At 43.9% G+C, this 12529-nt stretch overlaps 1 protein-coding gene across 2 annotated transcripts in view; it reads right to left on the reverse strand.

Moving 5' to 3' along the window:
• Positions 1-12529, reverse strand: part of LOC137379383 (uncharacterized protein C7orf57-like) — a 124597-nt gene that overhangs the window by 102270 nt on the left and 9798 nt on the right. For both annotated transcript variants that reach the window (XM_068050127.1, XM_068050117.1), the window contains exon 2: positions 10743-10792. In XM_068050127.1, the coding sequence (XP_067906228.1) occupies positions 10743-10773 (31 nt within the window). In that variant the 5' untranslated portion in view covers positions 10774-10792. The remainder of the gene's footprint in view (positions 1-10742; positions 10793-12529) is intronic.

Consider the following 12529-nt stretch of genomic DNA (forward strand, 5'->3'; position numbering starts at 1 on the left):
TTTTCAACATTTTGAAAGGTGTGAAAATGGCATATCTTTATCAGCTATTCTGAGCTGCTGCCTTGCAATTTCATAGCAACTCCTACAGATTAATCTCCTTTGACAGACTTCGCACCACTAAAATTAAGTTTATGTTTCAAATGATTCTGAACAGACTTTCTCACTAGAGAACAAAAGTCAGTCTAGCAGTTACCTGTTTTCCCACCAGCTTAGTCAAACTTACAATTTTCTTAGTATTAACACTCAGAAAAATATACAATCATGTTTCTATATAAAATGAAACTAACGATATCGGAGTTTCTTCACATAAACCTCTATTGAAATGGCATTTAAACCGTCGGATCAGATTGTATGTTGTAGCATCCTGATCTAAAATTCTGAATTTCATATTCTGAAACCTATTACTACATATAACCCCAACTACTGGACAATGGAGAGACCACCCAGTAAAAGGTACAGTCTTTGAGTAAGTATCAATATACAGCAGCTTGCCTTGCAATACTTGCTTATGCCCTGTAAATTAAGAATTTTCTTTGAAGCTATCATTTTAAGCTCTTCCAAAGTATCAACATAAAACTATACATGATAATCTGACATTTCCATTTACTTGATCCCTCAGGAAGAGAAATCAATTAGATGTTACTGTAAGAGCTGTGGTCTACTTTAACTATTAAATAAACTTTTTATCCACTTTATTGTGAGGACTATGCTAGATTTTCCACCCATTGCTAGGAATAGGCTACATTTAACCTAAATAGAGTAATTAAATATTTTGCGGGATGAATTTCTTCACGGTTTCTCCCTCTCCATTGCCATAATGCTGGCGGAAATTCCATCTACACCTGTAAGCAGGGTTTCCATCATACTTCTGCCTAAGTTACAATGGTGGAATGGGAAAAAAACCTAAGGAAATTCTCAGTGTTTTTGCAGCATGTTATCATGTCTTTCATAAGGATTTCAAAGCATTCAATGTACAATGAATTACTTTGAACTAGTAAGCATGTAAGCACAGTGGCTAAGTTGTGCACTGCAAGATCTCACAGAGAGCAATGAGATGAATAATCAATGAATCTGTTTCTAGTGTCTTGGTCAATATTTACACCACAACCAACATCGCTAAAACAGATTATCTGGTCATACATATTGCTGTTTGTGGGAACTCACTGGGCGCAAATTGGCTTCCGTGTTTTCTATATTACAACAGCGACTACACTTCAAAAATTACTTCATTGGCCTTAAAACGTTTTGGGAGAGCCCCAGGTTGTGAAAGGCGCTATATAAATTCAAGTCTTTCTTTCTTTTAATGATGTCGGCTGAGGGAAGAAAATTTGTCGGGACTTCAGGGAGACTTTCTACTCATTTGTGTATAGTGTCATGGATCTTAAATGTCCACTGTAGCCATTGGAACAGGCAGGTAAGGCCTAGGTTGAACATCTCATCCAAAGGATAACACTGCTGACATTGCAAAACTCCCTCGATACTGCACTGGAATGTTAGCCAAGAATAAGTGCCCATGTTTTGCAGTGCATCTTGAACATACAACTGTCTGAATCAGTCAGATATGAGAGTGCTATCAACTGAGCCAAGCTGGTACTACAGTAAATAATACCTACTTACGCATGAGAAACTATAAGACTCGAAATTATAGAGACTACCAATAAATTGTTGTATTTTCAATTCTGTTAACCATTTTTCATGGAAAATCTTTTTAAAATATAGATCTAACAAAGTATACCAATTTTAAAGAACACTAAATCACATTCAAGGCCGATAATAACTATGAAATGGCTTCTGTAGGATTAAAAATTATTATATGCAATGTACTCCAAGTTTCATCATTGCATCCTCTGGAGAATCAAAAACACCTGGGTGGTAATGAGCAATACTTCAATGTAGAGTCTAGAGGAGTCATTTTACAAGTATGCACTACCAATGGGAAGCCTTGTTGGCAGCAGAACTTAGCAAAAATTTGGATGTGCACTAATTTTCACACACAGCCAGATCTCACAGAGAGCGCTGAGATAAATGACCAATTAATATACTTCCAGTTATGTTGGTTGAGGGAATAATATTGGCCGGCACATCAGGACAACTTACTACTTAATCTTGAATAGTGCCATATAATGTCCATTTGAGCCACTGAAAAAGGCAGATGGGACAACAGTTTAACAATTCATCCAAAGGATACCATTTTTGACAATGCAGCAATCCCTCAGTACTGTACTAGAATATCAACCTAGATTATATGCTCAAGTTCTATTGTGGTTAGAAATTAGAGGTTAAAAATTATTTGCAGGGCAGAGTTGAATTCCTGACATGTGCCAAGGCCCCTTACCAGCAGTGCAGATTTGTTAAATTACGCCTCAGTAATGATATGCTATGAAACTATCACACATCTTCAAGTGGAGCCTGATAAAGATGGATCAAAGTTCAGATCTATTTCAGAAAAGTTTAGAAGCCATTGGGAAATACAGATACTGGGCAGGAAGTTGAAGCAATTCTAAGAGGAAAGACAGGTGATATCAGAGTACAGGCTATAATCATCACATGACAGCCCAAGAGACTAAAATACAGCAAGTACATTAGCAGAGAGTCATATTATATTAAAAAACAGCTAGACAAATAGTAAACAAAATACAGGAAGATTAGAAGATAGCTAGATATATCACAACTGAATCAAGGCAAGAGAGAAATACTGCTAGGAATATTTAAAAGAGCTCAGGGAGCACTGAAAGGGCAAATTGGAACATGGCCAATTTCAAACAAAAGGCAAATGGTCAAAATAGAAAACTACTGGAGGAATCGTAGCATAAATAAGGGAGATATGGAACACAGCCAGTAAGGATAAGAACATAGCTGAGAGGCACAAGCGCAGCTGGAGCACTTCTGTAATGAAGTCACAAATGAGTAATATAGCTATTTCGGATGAGTGAAGTAAGATCTAAAATGCAGCATGAACCATCTACAGATGAGCAAATTAGGTATTTTCCACAGTCAGTCCATACTCAAACCACACTAAAGGGATGGGTTTAACCCTGCCTGCCTGGCAGGCACTTAAAATCACCTGAGAGATGGATGCCGATGTCCTGTTCCCTTCCCATGGCTTCAATTTTAACTTACTCTTAAAGCAGGAGCAAGGACACACACAGGAATCTGGTCAGGTTCATCATCAAATCTGCAGTTTGGACTCTAATGACATCATCAATGCCCGTATGTTATTTTTACTGCGTGGTGAAATTATCAGCAAAATCATTGATATGGTTGAGCACACCATCCACCTCCAAAGCCCTGCTTCCTCTGTCCATGAAGAATTCATCCAAGTGCAATACCAGTAATGGCAACCCAATTCCCCATTGACCAAAAGTCTCGCTTGGCCACATTGCAAAAATAAAAGCCACCACAAAATAAACATTCCAAACCAACTTTGTAAATCAAACCATCCAATGTTCCATACAAAAGTCAACAGATCATCCTTGGACTTCCCTTTGTGCCTGTCTTCCGTGTGCCTTTGACTGTCCTAGTGCTCCTATGCAGTGCTACCCTCTAATGGTTGGTAGAAGGCTGCTGAGTTTCAGTGGAGGAGACTACAAATGGCCTTGGAGAACAACCTCGAGCAGCTCTGGGCCCAGAAAGCCTGGCTGGAACTGCACCTGCTCGGCACGGGCAGCAGTCTGGGCTGACTGGTTGACAGGCAACAGCAAAGGCTGGCAGAAGGGCAGGGGTGGAAGGATGAATGCTGTCTTCTTGAGAGAAGACAGCAAGTTTGTGCTCCATGGCACCACTTCCACTCCTCTGGGACCATACCTCAGCAATCCTTGTAATCTGTAAGAGGACAGATTGGTGGACTGCTGTGACATCCTGCAAGCCCTTTTGCACACTATAATCCACAGCCATGATGGCAGCAGTCTATGTCTGCATGGCAGCAAGCTGACCTTCCTTGACAGATGTCTGAGCTTCCATTGCATAATTCAGACACTGGGTAGCTGCTGCTTGCATTGCATTGGAAGCTGTGACATCGGCCATCAGACAATACATCATGGTTGGGTCTCAGGTGTGCAAATGGAGTTAGCCACCACTTCCATGCTGGAAAGGCTGGGCTTCAAGCTCTGTACAAAGCACTGTGCCAAGTTGGTGCTGGACTCCTCCATTCTCCTTGACGCTGATCACAAGTCTTCTGGCAGGCTTTCCAATGCATCAAGAATTTTGGTGTGCATACCCATCAGTGATCTTCTGTCGATTGCTCCATCGAAGTCCTCATCTGAGTCCTCTGCAGTGGAATTCATGTACGACCTGATCCTCCAGTGAATTAGCACCTGCACTATCCTTTCACTTTGCCCTGCCTGCAGCCATTTCATGCACGGTGTCTCACCACGTGCATTTCCAGCCTTTAAATTATCCCCTAAGATATGCGCAGTGTCAGTATATGAGCTGGTGGCTATGAGTGTGAAATCAAGTGACGGTGCTGTGTATTCATCATCATTCTCTTCTTGGTGTTCCTCCACTGCCTGGCCAGGTTGTATCTCTTGGCTAGCTGAAATGAAAAAACCACAAGAGTAAGATTGTGATGTGGAGAGGGGGAAAGTAAGAGGTGCATGCTTACACCATCTGCAGCTTTAAAAACAGAACAGAGTGTTGGATGAGGGGGAAGTTGGGATGGATTTTATTGTCCTGCTGCTGGGAGCAGCGGTGGGTGCAGAAAATGGTGGCCGTCCCATAAGGGACCTGCGCAGCCGCGATTCTGTGGTGGGTGACCACTTGGCATATTCATGGCGGCAAGCCCCACCCCAATCACGTGGCAGGGGCAGCATTGGCGATGCCATTCACGGCATCACCTGATGCGGGACCAGGTGCTGACGCCATTTTTAAAAGGCTGTCAGCCCTGCAGACAGTTCAACAAAATGTAGCATTAACCCCTTCCCCCACTTCCCTATACAAATAGTGCAGAGTTGACTCCTTCCCCATCTTCCCTGGATGGAAATGTGAAGGTGCGTGAGTGCCACATGTCGCGCTGAAGATCGGGAACTGAAGATAAGATTGCTGCGGGTTACATTTAAATTAATGCAAAGATCTATTTAGCATATGGAAATCAGGGTCCCATTGCAGGGCAGCGGAGGTGCCGCCACGGAGCTTCCCTGCCGCTGGGAAGATCGGGCCCGGTAATCCGAGCATCAGGTTCTGTGGCGGCCATTGCCGCTCTGATTCTCCAGTGCCCCCCGCAATGGAGCCCGACGTTGGGCTGGGAACAAAATCCAGCCTGTGATGTGAGAAAGAAGTGAGAGAAGTGAGATCTGAGAATGAAGATTAGGGGCTGGATTTTACCAGCCTCCCGACGTTGGTGGTTGTGGTGCCGGGGGGGGGCCTGGAAAATACCTCCGGAAGAGGCCCGTTACGGGCCTCGACGCCGGGAAGGCCTTGTGACAGCACCCCTGCCGCTCGGCAACAGGGGCCTAATTAAAATATGTTAATCGATTTAAATTAGATGAATAATTACTTACCTCGATGCGATGGCCGTCCCACGCCGATATTCCGGCCGGTTGTGCTAAATATCGCGGCAGCTCAGTGGCATGTGCACTGTGCTATTTTTGAAGCTCGCCGCTGAGCTTTAAAAATTCAGCCCTAGGTATGAGGATACCATCATCTTTGATGGTTTTGGCTCCACCGCTGGCTATGGCCTCAGGAATGGGTGTCCCAATAATGGCCAGCACCTTCTCCTTCATGGGGTTTAGGACATGCAGGCGCACCCGTCACCCTCTGGTTAGCCCCTGCTGTCTCCGGATGTGCATACTCTTTCTCACTCTTTCACAGGTCAGAATCTCTTCAACCTTGACTCCCAGCACCTGCTCCAGACACAATGCACCTCCCCTTTAAGAGGTGCATGCTAGCTTTAAGCAGTGCTGATTAGCTTTAAATGGTGCTAGCAAGAGACAATATTGGCCACCTGCTGATGCATCCAACCAATGAGCAGCGCAGTTAGCACTGGCTGGATGCAGAAATCATTCAAATGAGCAGGCAGTACAAAGGTAATATGCTGCCTGCATTGCTATGAATGGGCCCATGTTAATCGCGCATTGCGATCCTACACCCATTTTCAGCGGCTACCCAATTTACCCCCCTAAAACTATGACCAAGTGATGGAGCACACATCAGCCCCTGTTTGACAGTTAGTGAAGTGCGGCTGGCATAAAATGAGTTGTTAGCAACTGCTCACCATAAAAGTGCATCCGTTCTATTTGGAAGGATTACACCATTATTACCTTCCATGCTTGCCCTATGCAGCATGTTAGCGGCAATTGTCCTTGCAACAGATGATACCTGGCTGTCTGTTGACCCAGAGTTTATGCAGCAAGTTCTGCATAGTCACTTCCCCATAGGTGTATCTCTGCCAGTAACTGTGAGTGGGATGGTACTGGCAGTTGGGTGCCTTTTGGCTTTGTTACAATTCAACCTGCTGTGCTTCTCTGAATTTCTCCCACTCTTTTTCCTCCAAACAACATAATTAAAATTAATTCTGATTGGGAAAACCATTATCCAAATATTTAGGATATACCAAAAAGTTGGCACTGCCAGAACACTTGGCACAAAGAGGGTAATTTCCTCGCAGTGATTTGTGCTGCTGTTACACCAATGAAAAAAGATTTCTGTTAGATGGTGGTGAAAACAGAATTATATTTAGGAGTGTTTCCTGGAGCAGCTTATTTGCATGCCCTTTGGAGTAGTGATTGGCATAAATGCTGTGAACAATGGGTGGATTCTGCTGGAGTGCATGACAAAAATATATCAAAAAAATAGTTCTGGTGAACACTTCAGCAGTGGACTGCAAGACAGCCAGGTGTTACGGGCAGGTGAGGAGGGGTTGAAGGGTTCCCCTCTTTTCCCTCTCCTTGTTTGAATGCAATAGGTTTATTTCTTTTTGAAGTGGATATACTTGCCAATTCAGTGAGTGTTTAACTGTTTACGCGCCGTGATCATAAAAAGAACCAATAAGGCAGGTTTTCTTGAATTAAACAAAGAGGTTAGCTTTATGTACTTAAACTGATCTAAGTAAAATAATAAAATATGTTCCAATTTTCACACGCACTCACACAAATAGGTTACAGGGTGGGGAAGGATAGATTGGTTGAATTAGAGTCCAGAGAAATAAAAGGGATATACAGTCCATGGAGATTGGTAACTCAGCTGGCTTCAGGCTGAATTCGGCAGTCGCGCATCTTTCCTTTGTTGGTCCTGAGGCTTCCAGTTTGAAGATGTGGATGGTTGATTCGGTGGTTTTCCGAGAGACAGCAATGCGGCTGATTTCCTTCAAGGGAATCTCTGTCTGTTCTTTCTGGAACTTTCGCAAAACTCCTTAGCTACACCCTCAGGCTTAAACACAGTGAGCATCGATCAGTGAACAGCCTAACACAATCAAACACAGATCAATTAAACCATTGAACACTACAATCTATAGCAGGGGATATGCCTCCATGGTCACAGTCAGCAGGCAGATTTCGAAGCTTCCAAGGTTTGAGTGGTTCGTCTCCACTAGTTTAATATTCAGGTTTCCAGCCAGTGATTTTAAAAAATCATCATTCGATATAGCATGTTTTCATGACACAGGCAAGAGAGGAGTAATGCGTAGCTCACTCACTTGACTCCCAGGTAATTTCACTGCGTGTTTCATCAATCTTTTCCTCAAACGTTTCAGGAATGTCTGCAACAGGACCCACTGGAACTAGCAGCCAAACATTTTTATTCTTTTCATATTATTTGTAGTGGTTTGATAAAACTGAGTGGCTTACTAGGCCATTTCTGAGGTCAGTTAAGAGTCAACACTGTAGTGGGTATGAGTCAGTTTCTAATCAGTTTTTGTTATCGTTTCTAACTGTAAAAACAATATGCTCAAATAGCAGGTCAATATTGTTGTTGGCTGTAGGCCTCATTACAGCCTTGGTCCAAAAAAGGAAAAAGAATTAAATTTCAGAGCTGACGTGAGAGTGAATTCCCTTGACATCAAGATAGCATTTGACCCAGTGTGGCACCAAGCAGTCCTTGTAAAACTGGAGTCAATGGGGATCAGGAGGAAAACTCTCCATTGGCTGAAGTCATACCTAGCATAAAGGAAGATGGTTGTAATTGGAAACTAATCATTTCAGCCCCAGGACATCATTGCAGGGGTTTGTCAAGGCAGTATCCTAGGCCCAACCATCTTTAGCTGCTTCATCAATAATCTCCCTCCACCATAAGGTCAGAAGTGGGGATGTTTACCGATGAGTGCACAGTGCCCGTTCCCACTTCCAACTCCTCAGATAATAAAGCAATCTGTGCCCACATGCTGCAAGACCTGGACAACATCCCGACTTGGACTGAGAAGTGGCAAGTAACACTTGTGCCATACAAGTGTCAGGCAATGACCATCTCCAACAAAAGAGAATCTATCTACCTCCCTTTGACATTCAATGGTATTATCATCATCAAATGCCCCAAAAATCCCGAGAGTCACATTGACCAGAAACTGAACTGGACCAGCCACAAAAATAACGTGGCTACAAGAGCAGTCAGAGTGACTCACCTCCAGATTCCCAATAGCCTTTCTACGAGGCCCAAATCAGAAGTGTGATGGAATATTCTCCACTTGCTTGGATGAGTGCAGCTCAAACAAATATTCAAGAAGCTCGGCTTCATTCGGGACAAAGCAGCCCACTTGATCAGCCCCATCCACTACCTTAAACATAGACTCCCTCCACCACCACACAACATGGCTTCAGGGTGTATCATCTACAAGATAGGCTGCAACAACTCACCAAGGCTCATTCAACAGCACCTCACAAACCTGCAACTTCTACCATCTGGAATGAGAAGGGTAGCAGGTGCATGGGAACACCACCTGTAAGTTCCCTTCAAAGTCACACACCATCCTGAATTGGAAATATATCACCATTCATCATCATTGCTGGGTCAAAAACCTGAAACTCCCTACCTAGCAGGATTGTAAGAATGTCTTCACTACACGACCCGCAGCTGTTCAAGAAGGCAGCTCACCACCATCTTCTCAAGGCAATTAGAGATGGGCAATAAATGCTGGCCTTGCCAGAGGCACCCACATCCTATGAATTTTTTTTAAAGTAAATTGTCTTGCCTTTTAAGCGAGAATAGACAGGACAGAGCCCGTGAGCTCTACTAACAAGATGGCTCACTTTGTGGTGCTCAGCTGCCTTCCCTGCCAACAAATTACCTTGTTTTGAACAATTACCTTGTTGAATATTTGGGTCAATTTGAGTTTTCATGTGTCAGTGCAGAAATGGTGTGATACTGTGGTCCAGTCACCTTAATAAAGAGTTTGGTTCAAACTACAATGCTTAATTTTATGATACGTCTAAAACTTACCTTTGGAATTGACCAGAGTTGATCAGGAAGTAATTTAAAGTAGCACAGATCACAGGAAAGTTGAAAATGAAGAATGAAAGAGACATAGCAAAATAAAGCAGGAACAATTTTAGACTTTTTTCCATTTACTTGGCAAATTTCTCACTCCTTTCCACTTCTTAAGCTCTTAAGAAAAATGGTTCAGCTCTTTCTGGGCTACAATTCCAGAGGCATGTCCAAGTAGCTACTGTTCATGTGTGAGTATTCACAGTGAGTGTTAGCATCCAAGCAGATTTTCCCCTCCCTAATCCAAGGGCAGCAAAGCCAACCAAAGCATACAGACTGTCAATCAAACTGGCATCAGACAGAGCATCAAACCTGGGGCCTTCTTGGTCTATGTGGCTCAGCTACTTAGTAGAAAAGACCTCACTGAGTCATCAGGGGATCATGTATTGAAGCTTAAAACAAAATTCTCAGTACAAGTGCAGTGGGGCAGGATTAGTGGAAGATATGCATGTGGATGCTGCTGGTGGGCTCCCCCCACCCCCCCCCCCCCCCCCCATACAAAAGGTACAGTTCTTGATCAGATTGTATCTTCTTCTAAGACAGCCAAGAAAAAAATTGCAATGGATCATCTTCAGGTGGAAACTCAATATGTGGTTCCACCTGTTCTCCTCCTTTCCACTGCATTCTCTGCTAATTTACACTGGCAGTTCGTCCCTGGGGCCGAAGAAATTTAGAGTCTGTATGCTTAAGAAATTTTAAATTATAAATCTTTGAGCATAACATACCCATATATAACATAAAGTATAATAGTAATGGACAATAATTTCAGCCTTGCCAGCAAAGCCCACCTCTAAAGAATACTTTTCTTAAAAAATATTGGTCCATTCATTTTCAGAAAAATATAGCATCCATGTTTGCTAAAAACATCCTGCTCCATTTTTAGCTATTGAAAACTCACTCTTAAATTATTTGGAAGTAGGTGACATTGGCATAGACCTGGAAGCTCTCACTGAACATCAGCAAGTGGATGAGAATTGGGAGGGGGCCAAGGATGGGTACTTGATGCATCGTACATCAGGACCTAATAATCTGTAATCTTTTGGCACAAGATGCCATTACAAAAATAGAAAAATGGTACCGTGAATAAAGAAGTCTCCTGCTGAATTTAGATTTTTCAGCCATAATACAGTATAGATAATTTTAGAACCATTCAAGTGAAGAGCAGCGACCAAGTACTCTTCAGCTGGCATAAAACTTTGGATCACTCCTTCTCACCAACATTACTATAATGTCACAGATTCAAAGCAGGCAATTTGAAAAGAAAAGCAAGACATATCAAGCAATCTATTATGTGCTTTAATTTAACATGTTTGGAACAACAGAAAAAGACTTACCACAGTCGCTATATTGGCTAGAGGCAGACATTTGGCTCCTGCAGGTAGCCCTGAAGAACAAAAGCAGGGGTATAATTTTTTTGGAAGGGAGGGAGGGTTGCTTTGTAAGTTTTGCAGGATTTATTTTGAAAATTGCCTCAGTTTTTTAACTACAATAGTCTGTGTTTATCTATGTAAGGAAACATGTTCCTTTTCCTGATTGATGAATGCAAAGTGTGACTGGAGCAGCACTTTAGACAAACCTCCATTTTTGTGTCACGTTGCAATTGTGCTGCACAATTAGTCAGGCGCCATTACAAATTCAAGTCTGATGCAGGTACCTACTCAGGTTTAGAGATCTCAATCACTTCCTTATTTGGTCTGGTTGTAGGCTTTTTTTTTTACAGAAATTGACTTCCAGGGCAGAATTTTTGGCCCCGCAGAGGTTGGGACTGGTGCTGGACAGGGCCGGATGCCAGGTTCCCGACCCCGTTCCCGGTGTCAGCCATTTTTGAGGAGGTGGGTTTGAGGCCTGGTAGGGCTGCTCGCCCCTACGAGGAGGGCAGCCAATTAAGCTCATTAAGAGCCTTGTTAAGGGCAGTTAAAGGAGGCTAACTGGAGTTTTCCAGTTGGCCTCCAGTTTCCCAACGCTACATGGGGATGTGTTTAACTGCCTGGAGGCAGGCATCCAGTGGCAGGCAGACCTATAGGCCCTCCTGCCTGCCTAGGTATGGGTACAGCCAAAGGCCTCCCTGTAAAGGGATACCTACACACCTCCCTGCCCCCCACAGGGGTAGCCTGGCTGCTTTTTCTACTTCTTATTTGAAATTTATAAAGGTTGGTGAGAGGCCACCTTCAAGTTGATGTGTTCTCTCAATTACTCACCCTTTACAGCAGCCTGCTGCTCCTCTCAAGATCAAAGGCCACTGATTGGCCCTTCAGCTTCGAGAGCCCACCTGCCGCTCTTAATTGGACAGAGAAACTGTCTCCTTGCCTAATAAGGGGCACCTTAGTCAAAATCACAAAGAATGACTGCTCCCACCCACCCCTAGGCTGGGTTCAGGAGATGGAAACAGTCCCAACTCCTGGCCGGAATTTTACGCTTGCCAGACGGGAACCATCCACCGACTGAAAAGTCGGTGGTGATCCCGCCTCTGCTGGGCTTGGGAATCCAGACCGGATTTAACGGTCCCCAGGCCCTTAATTGGTCTTAGGCGGGTCTTCCACCTCATTGAGGCAGGGAGCAGTGGCCACTGCTGGGACTACACCCAGCTTCAAGATGAAGAGGAAGGAAGGCTCCGGAAAAGAGGTGGGTTTTTGGGGTCGTGCTGGGGGTGATCGGTCGGGCAAGGGGGGTCAACTGGGGGGGCCATTAATTGACCACTTTGGGGCATTTATTGATCTGGGGCAGGTGGGCCGTTTCTTGCCGCTAGCACCCCGCGTAAAATGGCGGCGGTGGCGGGAGCGGGTCAGGAAGGACCTGCTGAGACTCCCACTCCATCTTACAGCCCCCCTCCTCGCCCGCTCTTTGGGAGGGGCATAAATTTCCGCCACTGTTTCCAATCCCCGAAGTGAAAATTCAGCCCCCAGTTCCTGTATCTATTAGTGAAACATCACAATATGGCAGTGTAACAATGAAAAACCCGTGTGATCTGGACTCGGTCTCCATGTTTTAAGCATATGCACTCCTTTAATCTCTCCAAAGTGTGGTCTGAGTCAACACTAGCTGGGTCATTATTTAGGTTTAAGTTTGAAAGGTACTTTACAATACGGTCGACAAAACATACAGAACATTGAAAAAGACAAAA

Source organism: Heterodontus francisci, chromosome 2, assembly GCF_036365525.1.
Source record: "Heterodontus francisci isolate sHetFra1 chromosome 2, sHetFra1.hap1, whole genome shotgun sequence".
Lineage (NCBI taxonomy): Eukaryota > Metazoa > Chordata > Chondrichthyes > Heterodontiformes > Heterodontidae > Heterodontus > Heterodontus francisci.